Source organism: Mus caroli, chromosome 19, assembly GCF_900094665.2.
Source record: "Mus caroli chromosome 19, CAROLI_EIJ_v1.1, whole genome shotgun sequence".
NCBI lineage: Eukaryota > Metazoa > Chordata > Mammalia > Rodentia > Muridae > Mus > Mus caroli.
The window spans coordinates 10,574,571-10,590,341 of record NC_034588.1 but is presented as its reverse complement, the minus strand read 5'-3'; the positions used below and the strand labels follow the sequence as shown (position 1 = coordinate 10,590,341).

The window sequence follows — 15,771 nt, the reverse complement described above, 5'->3', positions numbered from 1 at the left end:
CTCTCTCTCTCTCTCTCTCTCTCTCTCTCTCTCTCTCTCTCTCTCTCTCTTTCTTTCTTTCTTTCTTTCTATACTGATTGATGCCTCTCTTGATTCCCCTCCATTCTGTCTCTGACAGGGTGCCCACTTAGTATCCCCCACCTTGGTGCATCAAGTTTCTGAAGTGAAGTCAATCAAGGAAGCCCTCTACTATATGTGTGCTGGGGCCCTAGGACTAACTCCTGTGTGCTGTTTGATTGGTAGCTCAGTGTATGGGAGCTTCAAGGAGTTCAGATTAGTTGATATTGTTGGTCTTTCTGTGCCATCATCTACAGGGCCTTCAATCCTTCTCCTAATACATCTACAGGGTGCCCAAACTCTGTCCAATTTGACTGTGGGTATTAGCATCCCACTCACTCAGCTGTTGATTACAGCCTCTCAGAGGACAGCTATGCTAGGCTCCTGTTTGCAAGCATAACAGTATCATTAATAGTGTCAGACATTGATGCCTGCCCATGGGATGGCTCTCTCAAGTTGGGCCAGTTATTGGTTGACCATCCCTTCACTCTGTTCCATCTTTGTCCTTAAAATTTCTGGACACAATTTTTGGGTTGAAAGTTTTATGGGTAGGTTGATGTTATTATACATTGACTGGGGGTCCTCCCTGGCTATAGAAGGTGATATCTTCAGGTCCCATGTCCTCACTGTTAGGCATCCCACCTAAGGACACCCACATTTAGAACTAAGAGGCCCCCAAGCCAGCTCTCTGTGACTACCTAGAGTTTCTGCCCAACCTTTACCACCTGGCAGCTTCATATTTTCTTTCATTCTCCTGGTCTTCTGGGCCTCTCTCCTGTCTCTCCCTATACCTGATCCTGTCTCTCTGTTCTCTCTCCATCCCCTCTCCTACTCAGGTGCCTCCTTCCCTCTGCCACCATGACTCATTTGTTCCCCCTTCTAAGTGTGATTTGAGCATCCACATTTGGACCTTCCTTCTTGATTAATTTCTTTGGATCTATGGGGTGTATCTTATCTTATGTTTTTATTATTATTGTTGTTGTTATTATTAATTATTATTATTACTATTAGTAGTATTATCCCTTGGATGGAAGGAGAGGTGAAGAGAGACTTGGAGGAATTGAGGGAGGTAAATATATTATATAAATATTTTAAATAAAAGAAAATTTATAAGCTTTGTGATTATACTTCTTTGATGTTCAAAATATAATTGATGAAGACACTCAATAGAGAAAAGTAAAACTTTTGAAACTGATCCACTTTTAACATGATAGAAATCAGATACAGACCTTTACTCTAAATAAAAGAATGAGTAAAATTTCCATAACAGATAGATTTTTCAAAGTAGTAGTCACAATAATATGTTTGGCATGTGAACTATTATAACTTTGACTAGCTGACCATGATGTCCCTGAAACCAAAGGGCAAGGAAGTCTTACTACACTTTTATTAGAATACTATTATAAAAAGTTCTAGATCAAGTGAGCAGCATGGACTCAAATCATAAAGTGCAATAGTATATATTCCTTACTGAATTATGGGAGCATTATGTATGCCTAAGGCTCATACACACTGTCAATTTATTTTATAAACCATATTCCTAGAACTCTTGCAAATTTTTATGATATTTGTGAAATAAATAAAAGAGATAACAAGAATTTGGGGAAATTACTGGTCATTTCTCTCAATTGAGACTACCTTAGAATAAAATTTTCATTATGCTTCACCAGTTAAGTGTAACTATTATAGAGGTCAGGCAATAATGGTAAAATTGTCCTAGGTTTTCCTGCTGATGAACACAAACTGTCTCCAACTGATCCTATGGTAATTTTGTAAGTTCCAGAGTACATATTTGGAAAGGTAACANGTATCAGATGGCATAATTAACTTGTACAAATGAACTTTCAAGAGCTATTAGAAAATTGTAATAAATGCCTAGAAGTCACTAGAACTACCTTTACCTAGTAACTAATAAGACAAAATCAATTTATTAGCAATAGAAGTTTGCAGAAGTTAGTTGCAATTGTGATATTAAAAGATGAATGGATATGTAATCTTGCTGTGTATTATTTATATCATATTCTAAGTCTCTGAATAAAAGGAATCACTCTTGGAATTTAACAAATAATTATTAAGTTTGCTTAATCGACTGTTGATTCAAATTATAGCAACTGTGTGAGCCATGGTTGCATTGTTCTAACAATCAATATACATTCTAATGCTTCATTTGCAGATATATTCATAGCAAATGTTTTTTTCGTATTTTTCAATGAACACTACGTGAAATTATTTTGATTTCTCCTGGAAGTACTTCCAGAGTATTCTCTCTAGCTGCAGTATGACCTTTAGGTTTAGGTCAGTATGTTTCAGGGAATTTAAGACTTCTTCCCATGTACAAAATTTTATACAGGCCCTCTAACTACATCAAGAATATTTTGCTAAATGAATGTAGTGATCAAGATATAGAAAGATCAGTAGACATACAAGTAAAGCATATAAGGACAGTTTATCAAAAGCCTTATCAAGATAAAACAAATAGTTTCTATCTCAGTGAATGTTCTTGAAATATAGTAGTATGGGACATGTTGACACAGCTCTTCTAAGATAAAGGATAAATTGTTTTATTAGGCCTTTCTTATGAAACAAAATGATTCACAACACCTATGTGTCCTTTTAGGATTATGGAGGTAATATATTCTTCATTTAATTTTATTTTCTGAGATCATTTATGAAATGATCTGACATTTATAATTCTGAGTAGAGGCCAGAACCACAGATGTCTCTATAACAGAATATTCTACACAGCCTGCATATCAGCATATTAGATAACAGTGAAATTATAAGTTAATGAATATATACATACTAACAAAACTAACTTCTGAAAAGAGAAAACAAGTATAGAAATTAAGAGGGGAAGCCGGGCGTGGTGGCACACGCCGTTAATCCCAGCACTCGGGAGGCAGAGGCCGGCGGATTTCTGAGTTCAAGGCCAGCCTGGTCTACAAAGTGAGTGCCAGGACAGCCAGGGCTACACAGAGAAACCCTGTCTCGAAAAACCAAAACAAACAAACAAAAAAAAAACCAAACAAACAAAAAAGAAATTAAGAGGGTAGCAATAAAAATTCAAATAAATATAATTCTGGTAATAGACAATATTAACAGTAAATTCTTGCAATAAATAGTTCATAATAATATCTCAACATAAAGGAAAAATAAGCTAAATATATGCAATTGACTCTTAAGGCTCCTGAAACAAAACACAGCAATCATAGAAGCACCAAAGTTAAAATCCACAGAGGTGTATTTTACTGTGCACTAAAAAAAAAAATCCAGTAAGGATTACAATGATGAATAACTATCACAAGATACCAGAAAAAGGAAGTTAAAAGAAAATAATTTATTGTATCAATACTGCTAAAAAATGGAAAAAATCAAATACAGAAAAGTAAAAAAAAAAAAATCTTATTCTAATCTGATATGCTCCCTAATTCAAGGACAAAATGATATGCAAGGGCAAGAATAAGCACTCAGATCTTGAGCTAGTATAATCTTAAAATATGATCTAATAAAAATAGATGTCATAAGAATTTTAATATTACATCACAGAATGTTAAAATTATTATCATACTGATTATTTTTCTTTCAGAACCACTTTCATGAATGCACTCTTGACTTCTTTGTTCCTCAGGCTGTAAACTAAAGGGTTCAGCATGGGAATGACCATGGTGTAGAACACAGACACAATTTTGTCAGTGTCCATTGCATGTCTAGAGCTCGGCTGCAGATACATGAAGATTATAGTTCCATAGAAAATAAAAACAGCAGTTAAGTGGGAGACACAGGTGGAAAGAGCCTTCTGAACTCCTGCTCTTGAGCGCATGTTTAAGATAGTGATAAAAATTATAAGGTAAGATACTATTATCATTATGAAAGCAATGAAGATATTGAAGCTGGCTAGGTAAATAAGTACTAGCTCATTAACATGTTTATCAGAGCAGGAGAGAGCCATGATTGCTGGCATATCACAGAAAAAATGATGGACCACATTAGACTTACAGAAAGAAAGACTGAATGTGTCTCCAAGATAAACTGAGACATTGAGGAAACTAAAACCATAGCACCCCATGATCAGACAGATACACACATTTGAAGTCATGGTGGTAGTATAGTGTAGGGGTTTACACACTGCTACATAGCGATCATAGGCCATTGAGGCCAACAGGTAATTTTCCACAGTAGCAAAGGCTGCAAAAAAGAACATCTGAGCAGCACAGTCATTGTAGGATATGAACTTGTCTCCTATTAGCAGCCCAGCTATGACTTTAGGAGTGACAGCTGAAGAGTAACAAACGTCTACCAGGGACAAGTTACCAAGGAAAAAGTACATGGGGATGTGGAGCCGAGAGTCCAAAAAAATCAGCAGGATCATCCCCAGGTTCCCTACCAGGGTGAAGATGTAGATGAGGAGAAAGATGATGAAGAGGGGAAGCTGCAGGCCTGGATCATCAGTGAGTCCCAGCAAAATGAACTGTGTCACATCTGTCCAGTTCTTCACCAGTGTCATTTTTTTCCACAATGTGATGGTCTGTATCAAAGATAAAGGGATAAGTATTACAATAGCAACCAAGATATTAAGAAGCAAAATCAAAAGATAAAGAGAATCATTGTAGTAACAACTTGTTTGGAAAGATTCTCTACAGTAGCCTGGACTTTGATGCAAATTTCTTATATTTTTCTACATATAATATGACATGCTAACCATACTGTAAATAAATACATTTTCCTTCACCAAAAAATTTGCAAGTTTTTGATAAATGATATATGTAATTTAAAAGTGATGTCTATTAATGTGCAGAAAATGGAGGACTTTGGAGTACCTCATCCTAAATGTATTGTATTTCTTCAATGCCATCCTACAAGTTTCAGAGCACTCTGTGGAAAAGAATGTGGAAATTCTTCAAGAGAAAGAGGGGTGGCAGACTGCAAAGAAACAGTGTCATCTAGATTTTTAAAAGGAACGATATAAATATGAACTTACAGAGACTATGGCAACATGTCATCCTTCAAGTCATATGGGGCCCGACACTAAGAGTGGAAGTAGACACAGGCTCCTACCCCTAAACAAGAAGCTATCTATAATAGATGCACTATGAGAAATGGGAAGCACTTTTCTCCAATGTAATCTCACTGGATGTATCAAACACACTGCAGAACAGGTACCATAGACAGGAATAACTGGCCTACACAAAATCACCTCCATATTTGTGGTGGTCCTTCTGCTTCGTTTCAAGATTTGGAGAGTTTTGTCTTACTAGTTGTTTTGGTTGGTTGGTTTTGTATTTGTGTGTGTGTGTGTGCATGTGTTTGTGTGTGTAAAGTGTAGAGGGAGAACACATGAATTTCAGTGAGTTGAAATAAAATGGAGGCATTAGGGGAGCAGAGAAAATATGATTAAAATGTATTGTATGAAATTTTTAAATAAAAGGGAAAACAAGTTTTTGTCCATGTGTTAACCACATCTTGAGGAATTTGATAACTGGACAATAACATCTCACAAAAATGTATCTACCATACCTTTTCTGAATTCAATGAAGTTTGACATTTTATATCTGTCACCAATCAATAACTGATTTAAACAATTGCATTTATTGCCTTTTCTTAACATGACTTTAAAGAAAAATAAAGCAAAGTCTCAGTAGGTTAATTTACTTAAGATTATTTTATAATTTAAAAATAATTACCCTTTATTTCTTATTAGCATGTTTTATATTAAGGATTTATTTTTACCCTCTATGATAGATGAACAAGCTCTAAATATGTAACAACTAATCTTTCAGTATCATTCTGCCCAGTTCTCATATGTACTTTTTCATATCACATGACAATAATCCATAAATTAATGATGGTGAAAGTGTCTATATTTATAACTCCTTTAGAACTTAGATTTCAGTAATTACTAAAAATATTTTCATTTTCTAATAAATTAAGTGGATACATCTTGTCCTGGTTTGTGATTAATTATATTTCTTACTGTACAGTCACTGTTACCAATCAGCTTGAAGCAAAAAATTAAGTCTCCCAAGTCAGTCAGTCTGATATTACACCAGCAATGGAATGTGACTTAAATGTGATTACAGACACACACTCTCTCAACTTGTATTCAAATGATTCTAAGTTCTCTGTGCAAAGAAAGAGAAAAATGAGTATTAGCATAGGTCAGTATCCAAGTTGACAATAATTTCTTTCTTTTCTATAGGTAATGCCATATCTCCCACATATTTTTCAGAGTCCAGCTATGAAGACTAAATAAGAGACATTACTGAAAATCTCAAGAAATTAACAACTTAAAAGTATATCAGTGTAATGTTGAATATTCCACTCACCATGTTTAAGGCTCTTAGTTAATCCTCTGATCAGAATGTCTTATGGTTAAGTAATATCTTTGAATTAAAAACATTAATCAATGAAGCATGACATGAAGTTTATTTCTTCAAAGCTGATGTTAAGAGGTTGTATTTGAGTTTCAGAAGTTACTTTGTACAGATCTGCTGCAAATTATACAGAACTGGCAAGCTCTAGAGACTTCCCTAACAGTCTATCTGCAGCTTCCTCCCTACATTGTGTGGAGGAAGTGATTAAAAGACCCATGGGAAACACATGTACACATCCTTTGCATTATATATTATGAATTTGTTTTCTAATCTAACATTTGTGTTTATTCTTTTTATTTTACTCTTGTTTGTTACCATTCTAAAACATATTTCAAAAAATTGTCTCAGCAAATAGTTTTAGTGTGTGTTTTAAATCAATGTGTAAAATAATGTGAATCAATGTAATATTTTCATACCCTTGATCTTGTTGGGCCACCCCACTTGGTCAATTATTTTATCCCCTTATACAACTTCATGCTGGCACCATTTCTTCATGCAACAATCCTCCTTCCTTAAAAAAGTATTTTTAATACCCAAATATATTACCATTATACTTCAATCCTTGGAATAAATTTTGCCAATAAGAGATAGATTCATACTTTTAATTATACGTGATCACAAGAAGTTTTTAAATATGTCCCAAAATGCAACTTTTTAAATGAATAAACCTCTCACATTGAAAAGCAAATAGAAGTCTAGAAAGAGAAACACACACACACAATCTTACACAATTGCATACTGTTTTTTCTTCTGACATCCTGGAATGCAATAATGGATATAACTAAAAAGACGGGTATGTTAATGCGGTGTGACTCAATATGTATATAGCAGCAAAAATCCAAACAAACTCAAAACAAGCTGTATTTTAAAATTTGTGGGAAAAAATGCACAAGATGAATGAAACATCCAACTTGTAAATGACACTATACAACTTGTGTAAGTGTTTAGCCATTAAAGGAAAGATTAAAATATGCAAAACAAACTGTTTACATTTGATAATGACTAAAAAATACCAACTTAGAATGAAAGACACAATTTGAATGCGAATGGAAGCAAAAATTTTTATTTCATGGAAGTGGAAATGAGAAATGGTTTTATGCTATATGTTATGTTCTAATATTACCCAAAATGCATAGGGAATCAAGCATTATTCAAGAAAAAATAAAAATAAATTTATAGGCAGACCAACTAGCCAAGATGACACAAGCATACAGACACTAAAGAACAGTATCTTTACATGTAAACAAATTAGAATCAAAATAGATGGAAGACAGAAAGTTTCATAATCATTGTTGAAAATCTTAAAACTTCATGTTATTGAATGAACAGAATGCTTACAAGATCAATAAGAAATAAAAGTTTGTAGACAAAATATACTCTCACAAGTTTTAACAGTCATGAAATGAAAATTTGCCCAGTTAGCAGTAGAATTCTCAGTCCCATCAAAGATTCCTAGGATAAATAATATGTTAGGCAAAATCTTGAAATAATGAACTTAAAAAAGGACTCCTTGTACTGGAGGATATGGAGTCTGAACTGTTCATCTCTTGTAGCCAAACAAGGCTTCCAGTTGCAGGACTATGCTGTGTTTCGTTTCGTGTTGAGCAAGTGGATACAGTGGAAATCCCCAAACAACTCTGGTTGATGATAGGACCAAAGGTTGACCTCTATACACAGGCAGTGAGGGCCTACTGCTGAGGGACACATTTACACAGGTCATTGAACATTGAATTTACAGAGGTGGACTAGGTGTCTGAACAGAGATTTCAGCCCTAAGTTCTGATCTTTTGGTGCAGGAAGTTATTCAGCAGTCTACTAAAAAAGAAACATGAACATGAACCCAGTCACAAAGCATACTATCTATCCTACCTCCAAGATGAGCTCTTCCAATGGTGCCTCAGAACATGCGTGAGTGGCCAAAGAATATCCAATTTGTGAATAATAATCTATTGTGTAAATATATCATTTTTTTCATTATCTGCGCATTAGCTGATGGTTATCTAGGATGTTTCCAAGTTCTAACGTTATAAAAAGGACATCAATGAACATAGATGAGTAAGTGCCACTGGAGTATGATGTGGAGGCCTTTGAATATAAATCTTACAGTGGTATGCCTGGATCTTGTTGTAGATCTATCTATTTTCGGCCTTTTTAGAAACTTGTATACTCATATATAGCCATAATGACTGTAGCAGTTTTCATACACACCTGCAATGAATAAGTGTTCCCCTTTCTCTGTATCCTTACATCTGTTATTTGTTTCTTTGATCTTGACTACTCTGACAGGTATAAGATGAAGTATCAAAGTAAAACATAATAGAATGGAAAGTATTTTTTAAATATAAATTTTACATTTAAATATATCCACTGAAAGTAGATCATGATTCTTAAACATCAGTTTACTGCCATTCCCCAGTACACAAATCCACAAGACATGAATAGACAAAGATGATACTTGTTACAGGATGTTGTTAAAGTGACATTGGATTCTAAGTGATGTTACTACATGATATCTGAAAGCTGTGGAACATGGAAGTTTGTAGTGCAATTTATTCTGATTTTAAAGTCATGGTAGTTGCAGTCAGGAATACCATATGCACAATAAGTAACTCATGAAATCAGGACATCCAATATTGCTAATATCCAAAATAAGACAGAATTTGTGAATTTAAATAGCCTTCTAATTACATAATTCTTTGATATTTTTCTGTAAATCTCAGTGTTTGAGGCTATGTTCCTCATGGCCAATAAATATGTTGCTTAGTAAGTCTATTTGAGTAGGACTATTGTGATGGGAAAATAAGCTTTAAGTACAACAGAGGCAAGATAGTCTCTAGTATACAGCTCTAATTTTCTTTTTCAATCGGTACAGGTCCACAGCTCATCAAATCTTCCAATAGAAGGGTGGGCATTCCATGATGGCTAATCTTTCATTAAACACCTAATGGCATTACTCAGAGAAGTATTAGTAAAAATGAGAATTAACTATCATGGAAAATCATAGGAAAATTACAAGGAAAAATAAGTGTATCAATATTGGTAATAATATTTTTGACAAAATACAATCAAATATATCAAAAGCATCTTTATTCAGGCTATGCTTTTACACATAATGCTCTTTTTTTTTCTCAGTACAAAATACAGGGAAGAGTCGAAGTCAGTCACTTAAAATATCATTAGTATTAAATGCAACCCAGTACATAGAGAAAAAGAGATAAGAATGAATCTAGAGAGTTTTCATACCTAAATGTTAAAGTTATAAACAAAAAGCTTTTTTTCCATCAGAACAATTTTTCCAAATGCTACTTTGATCTACTTGTTCCTCAAGCTATAGACCACAGGATTACACATGGGGATGACCATAGTACAAAACACAGATACAGTTTTGTCAGAGTCCATTACATGACTGGAACTGGATTGTAAGTACTTGAAGATAAGAGTCCCATAGAATGCAGTGACAGGAATGATATGGGAAGCACAGGTGGATATAGACTTCTGATGTCCTGTACCTGAGTGCATTCTTAGAATAGCAATGAAAATAATAATATGAGATAATAGATAATCATGAGAGCAAAAAAGATATTGAAGCTGACTATACAAACAAAAACCAGCTCATTCACATTTCTATCAGAACAAGAGACATACATGATGGCTGGCATATCAAAGAAAAAATGGTGGATCACATTAAATTTACAGAAGTAGAAACTGAACTGATACAAGTATCTCCAATGAATAAAAATTCAATCATGGTCAGGCAGTGATGGAACATGCCTTTAATCCCAGTACTTAGGAGGCAGAGGCAGGTCAATTTCAGAAGTTGAGGCCAGCCTGGTCTACAGAGTGAGTTCTAGGACAGCTGGGGCTATACAGAGAAACCCTGTCTCAAAAAAAAATCATTCATGAAGTCAAATACATAACAGTTTATGATTAGATATACACACACTCCTGTAGTAATTAAGGTGGCATGGTGTAATAACGTACACAGTTTTGCATAGCAATCATAGACAGTTGAGGCTTACAGATAATTTTCCACAGAAGCAAAGCCTGCAGAAAAGAACATCTGATCAGCACAGTCATTGTAAGAAATAGGACTATTATCTCCTATTAAAGAGCTCAGCCATGACTTTGGGAGTGATGTCTGAAGAGTAACTGAGATCAACAAAGGAAGGATTACTCAGGAAAAAGTACATAGGGGTGTAGAGCCAAGAATTCAGAACAAAAAGTAGGATCATCCCCAGGATGAGGATGTAGATGAGAAGGAAGGTGAAGAGGGGAAGCTGCAGACGTGTCATCAGTGAGTCTTGAAAGGATGAACTGTGTCACTTCTATTCTGCTCTCCATCATTGTCATCTAACATCGCTAGATGTTCTGTGGCAATAAAAATAAAAAAGAATGAGATCTTAGCAAACTAAAAATTGAAAGTCTGAAAAGTGTTAATGAATCATACACGAAATTTAAAGTTTTGTCCATGTGTTAGCTAATTATTAAACTTTTAATAATTTGACCAAAAATGCTGCTGTTCTCTTAGTAACTCAGTAAAAGTTGTTACTTCCACAATATTTATCTGCCAGGAACAGAATAGAAACTGTGGATTGCATTCACTGTCCCCTCAGTTTATCAGTATAAACTTGAAGACTAAAATAAAACACAGTCTCAACTTATTGATGGACTTAGATTAGTTTTATCATTTGCACAAGAGCCATGTTCTTTTTTTTTTCTTTATTTTTATTTGTTTAACTTGTCTAATTCCTAGCTTCCTCCTCTGATAGGTAAACACATAGTGACAATATAACATTAAAAGATCATTTTATTTCTTTTGTATCTCTGCAGAAATATGCAAAATATAACAACCAAGAAATTACCTATGATGGAGATTTTTATGTTTGTACCTCAATTTCATATTTTCAATATGAAATCAGTTATTTAGAAATATGTTGAAATAAATGTTAACCTTCAAAAATGCATAGTCATTATATCTACTTCTGCCTTTTGTGAATTATTCTTCTGTATAAAATGTCTATGCAAGCTTGTCAGTTATTGGGAAAAAGAACTATTAATAGTCAATATGCAATCATCAAGTCAGACACGGAGTACAGTCTAGGTATTATTATAGGTATACTTTCTCAGATTATACTCAAAATATCTCAATTTCACTAAGGTAAGAAGAATGGAAAAATCAAGATTAGCATGAACCAATTTTCAGTTTGTTAAGATGTACTTTTTTCATTTAAGTGTTGTTCAACTACTCTCTATATGCATTGCAAACACTATAATGATATGTATGCCCCAATTTTACAAGTTTCAGCTATTAAAAAAGAATGAATATGAGGTGCTGGAGGGCTGGCCCATGGATTAAGAGATCACATTGCTTTTGAAAAGAATCTAAGCTCTGGTTCTAACTCAATGTGAGTACACTGAGCAGTTTGAAATTCCTGGCCCATCAAGATCCCCTTCCTCTGTTCTGGTCTATTCTTCTACTTATGCATAAAGAAGCACAGACCCAAAATATGCAGACATGTAATTCAAAAGTAAAATAAACAAATAGAGACATTGATTCAAACCTCATGATTTAGGGTTGACAATTTTAAAAATCAGTTTGATATTTGACAATCAGTATTTTTCCTTACGATGGTTGGAGTTCCCAGCAATCCCTCATGTCAGAAGTCCTTCTATACTAACAACCATTATTATTGGAAGGAAAAGTAAATATCTACAAAGCATGGAGAATGTTTCCCCCAAAATGATGAGGTGTGGAGTCACATCCAATCTCAGAGACAAATGCATGGAGACCTGGAATGAATCATAAGGACTTCATGAGCTCTCAAGATTTCTGATGCTCCCGACTTTACTGGGTAAGAAGGAAGCAATTAATTAAGCGGTGGGATGAAGTTGACTACTTTTATATGTACCAATGTGTTTACATTACTTGTTACTTCTTGATTTTTTTTCAAAATGGTGTAATAATTCTCTGAGAGATGCAGACTTTTAGTATATAGTACTAAGAATGTTGTCAAATATCTAGCCCTATATCTACCACCATTAACAAGTAAGACCATCTGTAATTATCATTAATAACTGTTCCTTCCACCCATCATGTCAATTATGTCACCCAACTGATTTCAGTTTTGCTGTTAGTCCCTAAACATAATCCTGAAGTATACAGACTGAGTTTATGCTTTAGTTAATAATTGAAGAGCATCCAGAATATTAATTGTGTCAGGGTTATCTGTTTTATTTTTGGCTTATTACTTGCATTTATGTTCTCTACTCTCAGATATGAATTGGTGCATTGTGTGTGTGTGTGTATGTGCATGAGTGTGTGAGAGAGAGACAGACAGACAGACAGACACACACANAGNGAGAGAGAGAGAGAGAGAGAGAGAGAGAGAGAGAGAGAGAGAACAATGGTAGATGATGATGTCAGGACATTTTTGTAATTGCCATCCACCTTATTAATTGAGGAAGAGACTCTCAGCTGAAGTCAGAGCTCACCAATAATGCTAATCTAGCTAATCAGTTTACTCAGGGGATCCTGAGTCTTTGCTCTCAGGGAGCTGGAATCACATGCAGGCTACCATGAATACCTAGCCATTTCTGTGGAATCTAAGAATCAAAACTCTAATATTTATGCCTGCTACTTACATGTTGAGGTCTTTACCCATCTTTCCATTCCATAGAACCACTTTTAAAGAAGAGAAATGTGTCTGTATGAGGATATTACAAATTAGTTTTCTTAGTTTGAAATTACAGAATAACTGCTAATGTAAGCAATTGGCTATTATGAGTAAAGATGACTCAAATGGCTGATGACATAATTTTAATGGATTTATGCACTTAAAATGTTTTGATAGCTAGGAATTTTGTGTATTATACAATATATTTCAATTAAGTCTATTTCCTACTCTTACTTCCAAATCCTTCTATACCCTCCACCATTTTTTTTTGCCCTATACCATACATTCATTTTAAAGCCTTCTTAGTCAATATGTTACCGGTACAAGCTAAAAAAATTATGCCTATTTGTAAGATATGCACATTGGTCCAATTACAGCATGGTCCTTAATTATATTCTAAAGATTTATTCTTAAGCCCACAGTTAAGAGTAGTCTTCACACCTAAAAAAGAAATTTTTCTTTGCAAAAGATAGAGCCCACTAGAGAAAACTATACCCAATCAAACTCAGAGTTGTGGATCCCAGTCCTAATAGACAAATCTGTAATATAATTCCCATACCTATATCCCAAATGTCATTGCAAAAGAAGAGACAAGATTGTGAGAGAAAGAGGATCAAGAAATTTGCTGTGAAGCAGGGCGGTGGTGGCACACATCTTTAATTCCAGCACTTGGGAGACAGAGGCAGGCAGATTTCTGAGTTCGAGGCAAGCCTGGTCTTCAAAGTGAGTGCCAGGATGGCAAAGGCTACACAGAGAAACCCTGTCTCAAAAAAAAGAAAAGAAAAGAAAAAGAAAAGAAAAGAAAAGGAAAAGAAAAGAAAAGAAAAGAAAAGAAAAGAAAAGAAAAGAAAAGAAAGTAAAAAGAAATTTGCTGTGAGATTGTGTCTCCTAGAAATGTCTGATGCTATACTCAAAATTTCACCAGTATTATACCCTAAACATGAACTGAAAAGGGACAAGAACAATACACTGGCAAAGTGTATAGAGGAACCCTGGGTGTCATCAAGCCTATACAAAGAACTCCAAGCAACAGCCACTAATGAATTCTTAGAGCAAGAGCTTACCCAAAGAGCATAGCATTTGGTTCAATATTTTATCCATTACCAAATAAACAGCCTTGAAATATATATAATACAGACATTGTAGGTTGAACTTAACTATGTATAACACACACACACTTTTAAACGGGAGGTCATGCATTTGAAATAGATTTTTTAATATATATATGAAACAAAGCTTTCCCAATAGCCTGCTAACCCAGGGTGACCTCCATTCTACCAATGCCCCCTCCCCACCTCCATTATACCTGAGGCTCCTGAACCAAAGAGGTTAGCTTCCCTTTCCAAACCCATATAACATACTCTTCTTGAGCTGCCTTGTCCTTCCCATATGCACCTCCACATGAGCCTGTGGCAGGTCTACATGCCTACCCTTGAACCCTAGAAAAACCCAGTCTCTATCCTAGAAGGTCTGCCCTAACCAGTGACACAAGGACACAGGGACACAGGAGTCTTGCTCTAACTAGGGACAAGGAGGCCTGCCCTAACCAGACATAGCATTGCCTGCCTCTCAGGAGGTCTGCTCTAACCAAGGTCACACAGCTTTACCTGCCTTCAGTTCAAGAGACCCATATCAATTAACATCAGAAATAACCAGATGGCAAGAGGCAAGCACAGAACACAAGCAACAGAAGCCAATGTAATTTGTCACCATCAGATCTCAGTTCTCCCACCACAGCAAGCCCTGGAGATGCCCTAACACACCTGAAAAGCAAGATAGATTCTGACATAAAAATCCCATATCATGAAGATGATACAGACCTTAAAGGAAGACAGAAATAACTCCCTTAATGAAATAATGGAAAACAAAGACAAATAGGTAGAACACTTACAGAGAAAACAAACAAATCCCTTAAAGAAATACAAGAAAATATAATGAAACAGGTAAAGGAATTAAACAAAATGGTCCATGTTGGGAGTGATCCTGTTTGAATGTTAACTGCTTTGTCAGCCATAAGGGCTTACTTACAAAGTCTTAGCATTGGTAGAAAAGTACTAGCTTAGTTGAGATGTCTGTGGGAAAAGTTTATTTTAAGTAAGTAAGTAATATCCCCAGTTAATAACAAATAGCTATAGTTCTTGTGGACAGGTACCTAGCAACACACTCTGTTCTGTTCCTCCTGCTGAACTTTTTACCTAGCCAATATCGTGCTTTTTACCTATCTGCATATACTGCTTCTATGAGTATAAAATTTGCCTGGGAAAAATAAAATTTGTGTTTCTTGTCCCCCATTATCTCCACAGGTGATTCCTCAGACCCTGTTCAACTTTCCCACAGGTTGGGACAGGTTCAAGACCTTAAAATGGAAATAAAAACAATAAAGAAATCACAAAAGAAGGCAACCTTAGAAATGGAAAATCTAGGAAAAAAATCAAGAGCTACACATTCAAGCATCACCAATGGATTACAAGAGATGGAAGAGAGATGCTCAGGTGTAGAAAATACTATAGAAGATATCAACAGCACCATTTGTTGAAAACGCTGTCTTTCTTCCACTGGATGGTTTTAGCTCCCTTGTCTAAGATCAAGTGACCGTAGGTGTGTGGGTTCATTTCTGGGTCTTCAATTCTATTCCATTGGTCTATTTGTCTGTCACTATACCAGTACCA

The 15,771-nt window shown here is 35.1% G+C and overlaps 1 protein-coding gene and 1 pseudogene across 1 annotated transcript; both read right to left on the bottom strand.

The window, feature by feature from the left end:
- Positions 1 to 3,628: 3,628 nt before the first annotated feature.
- Positions 3,629 to 4,561, bottom strand: LOC110285693 (olfactory receptor 5B3-like). Its single transcript, XM_021152030.1, has one exon. It carries the CDS (start codon positions 4,559 to 4,561, stop codon positions 3,629 to 3,631), a length of 933 nt encoding a protein of 310 aa, XP_021007689.1.
- Positions 4,562 to 9,671: 5,110 nt separating this feature from the next.
- On the bottom strand, positions 9,672 to 10,769 carry LOC110286000 (annotated as a pseudogene).
- Between the last annotated feature and the right edge of the window lie 5,002 nt (positions 10,770 to 15,771).

Bases quoted from the DNA above. Each gene is read 5' to 3' on its own strand.
- LOC110285693 (XM_021152030.1), bottom strand. From the start codon at position 4,561: ATGACACTGGTGAAGAACTGGACAGATGTGACACAGTTCATTTTGCTG.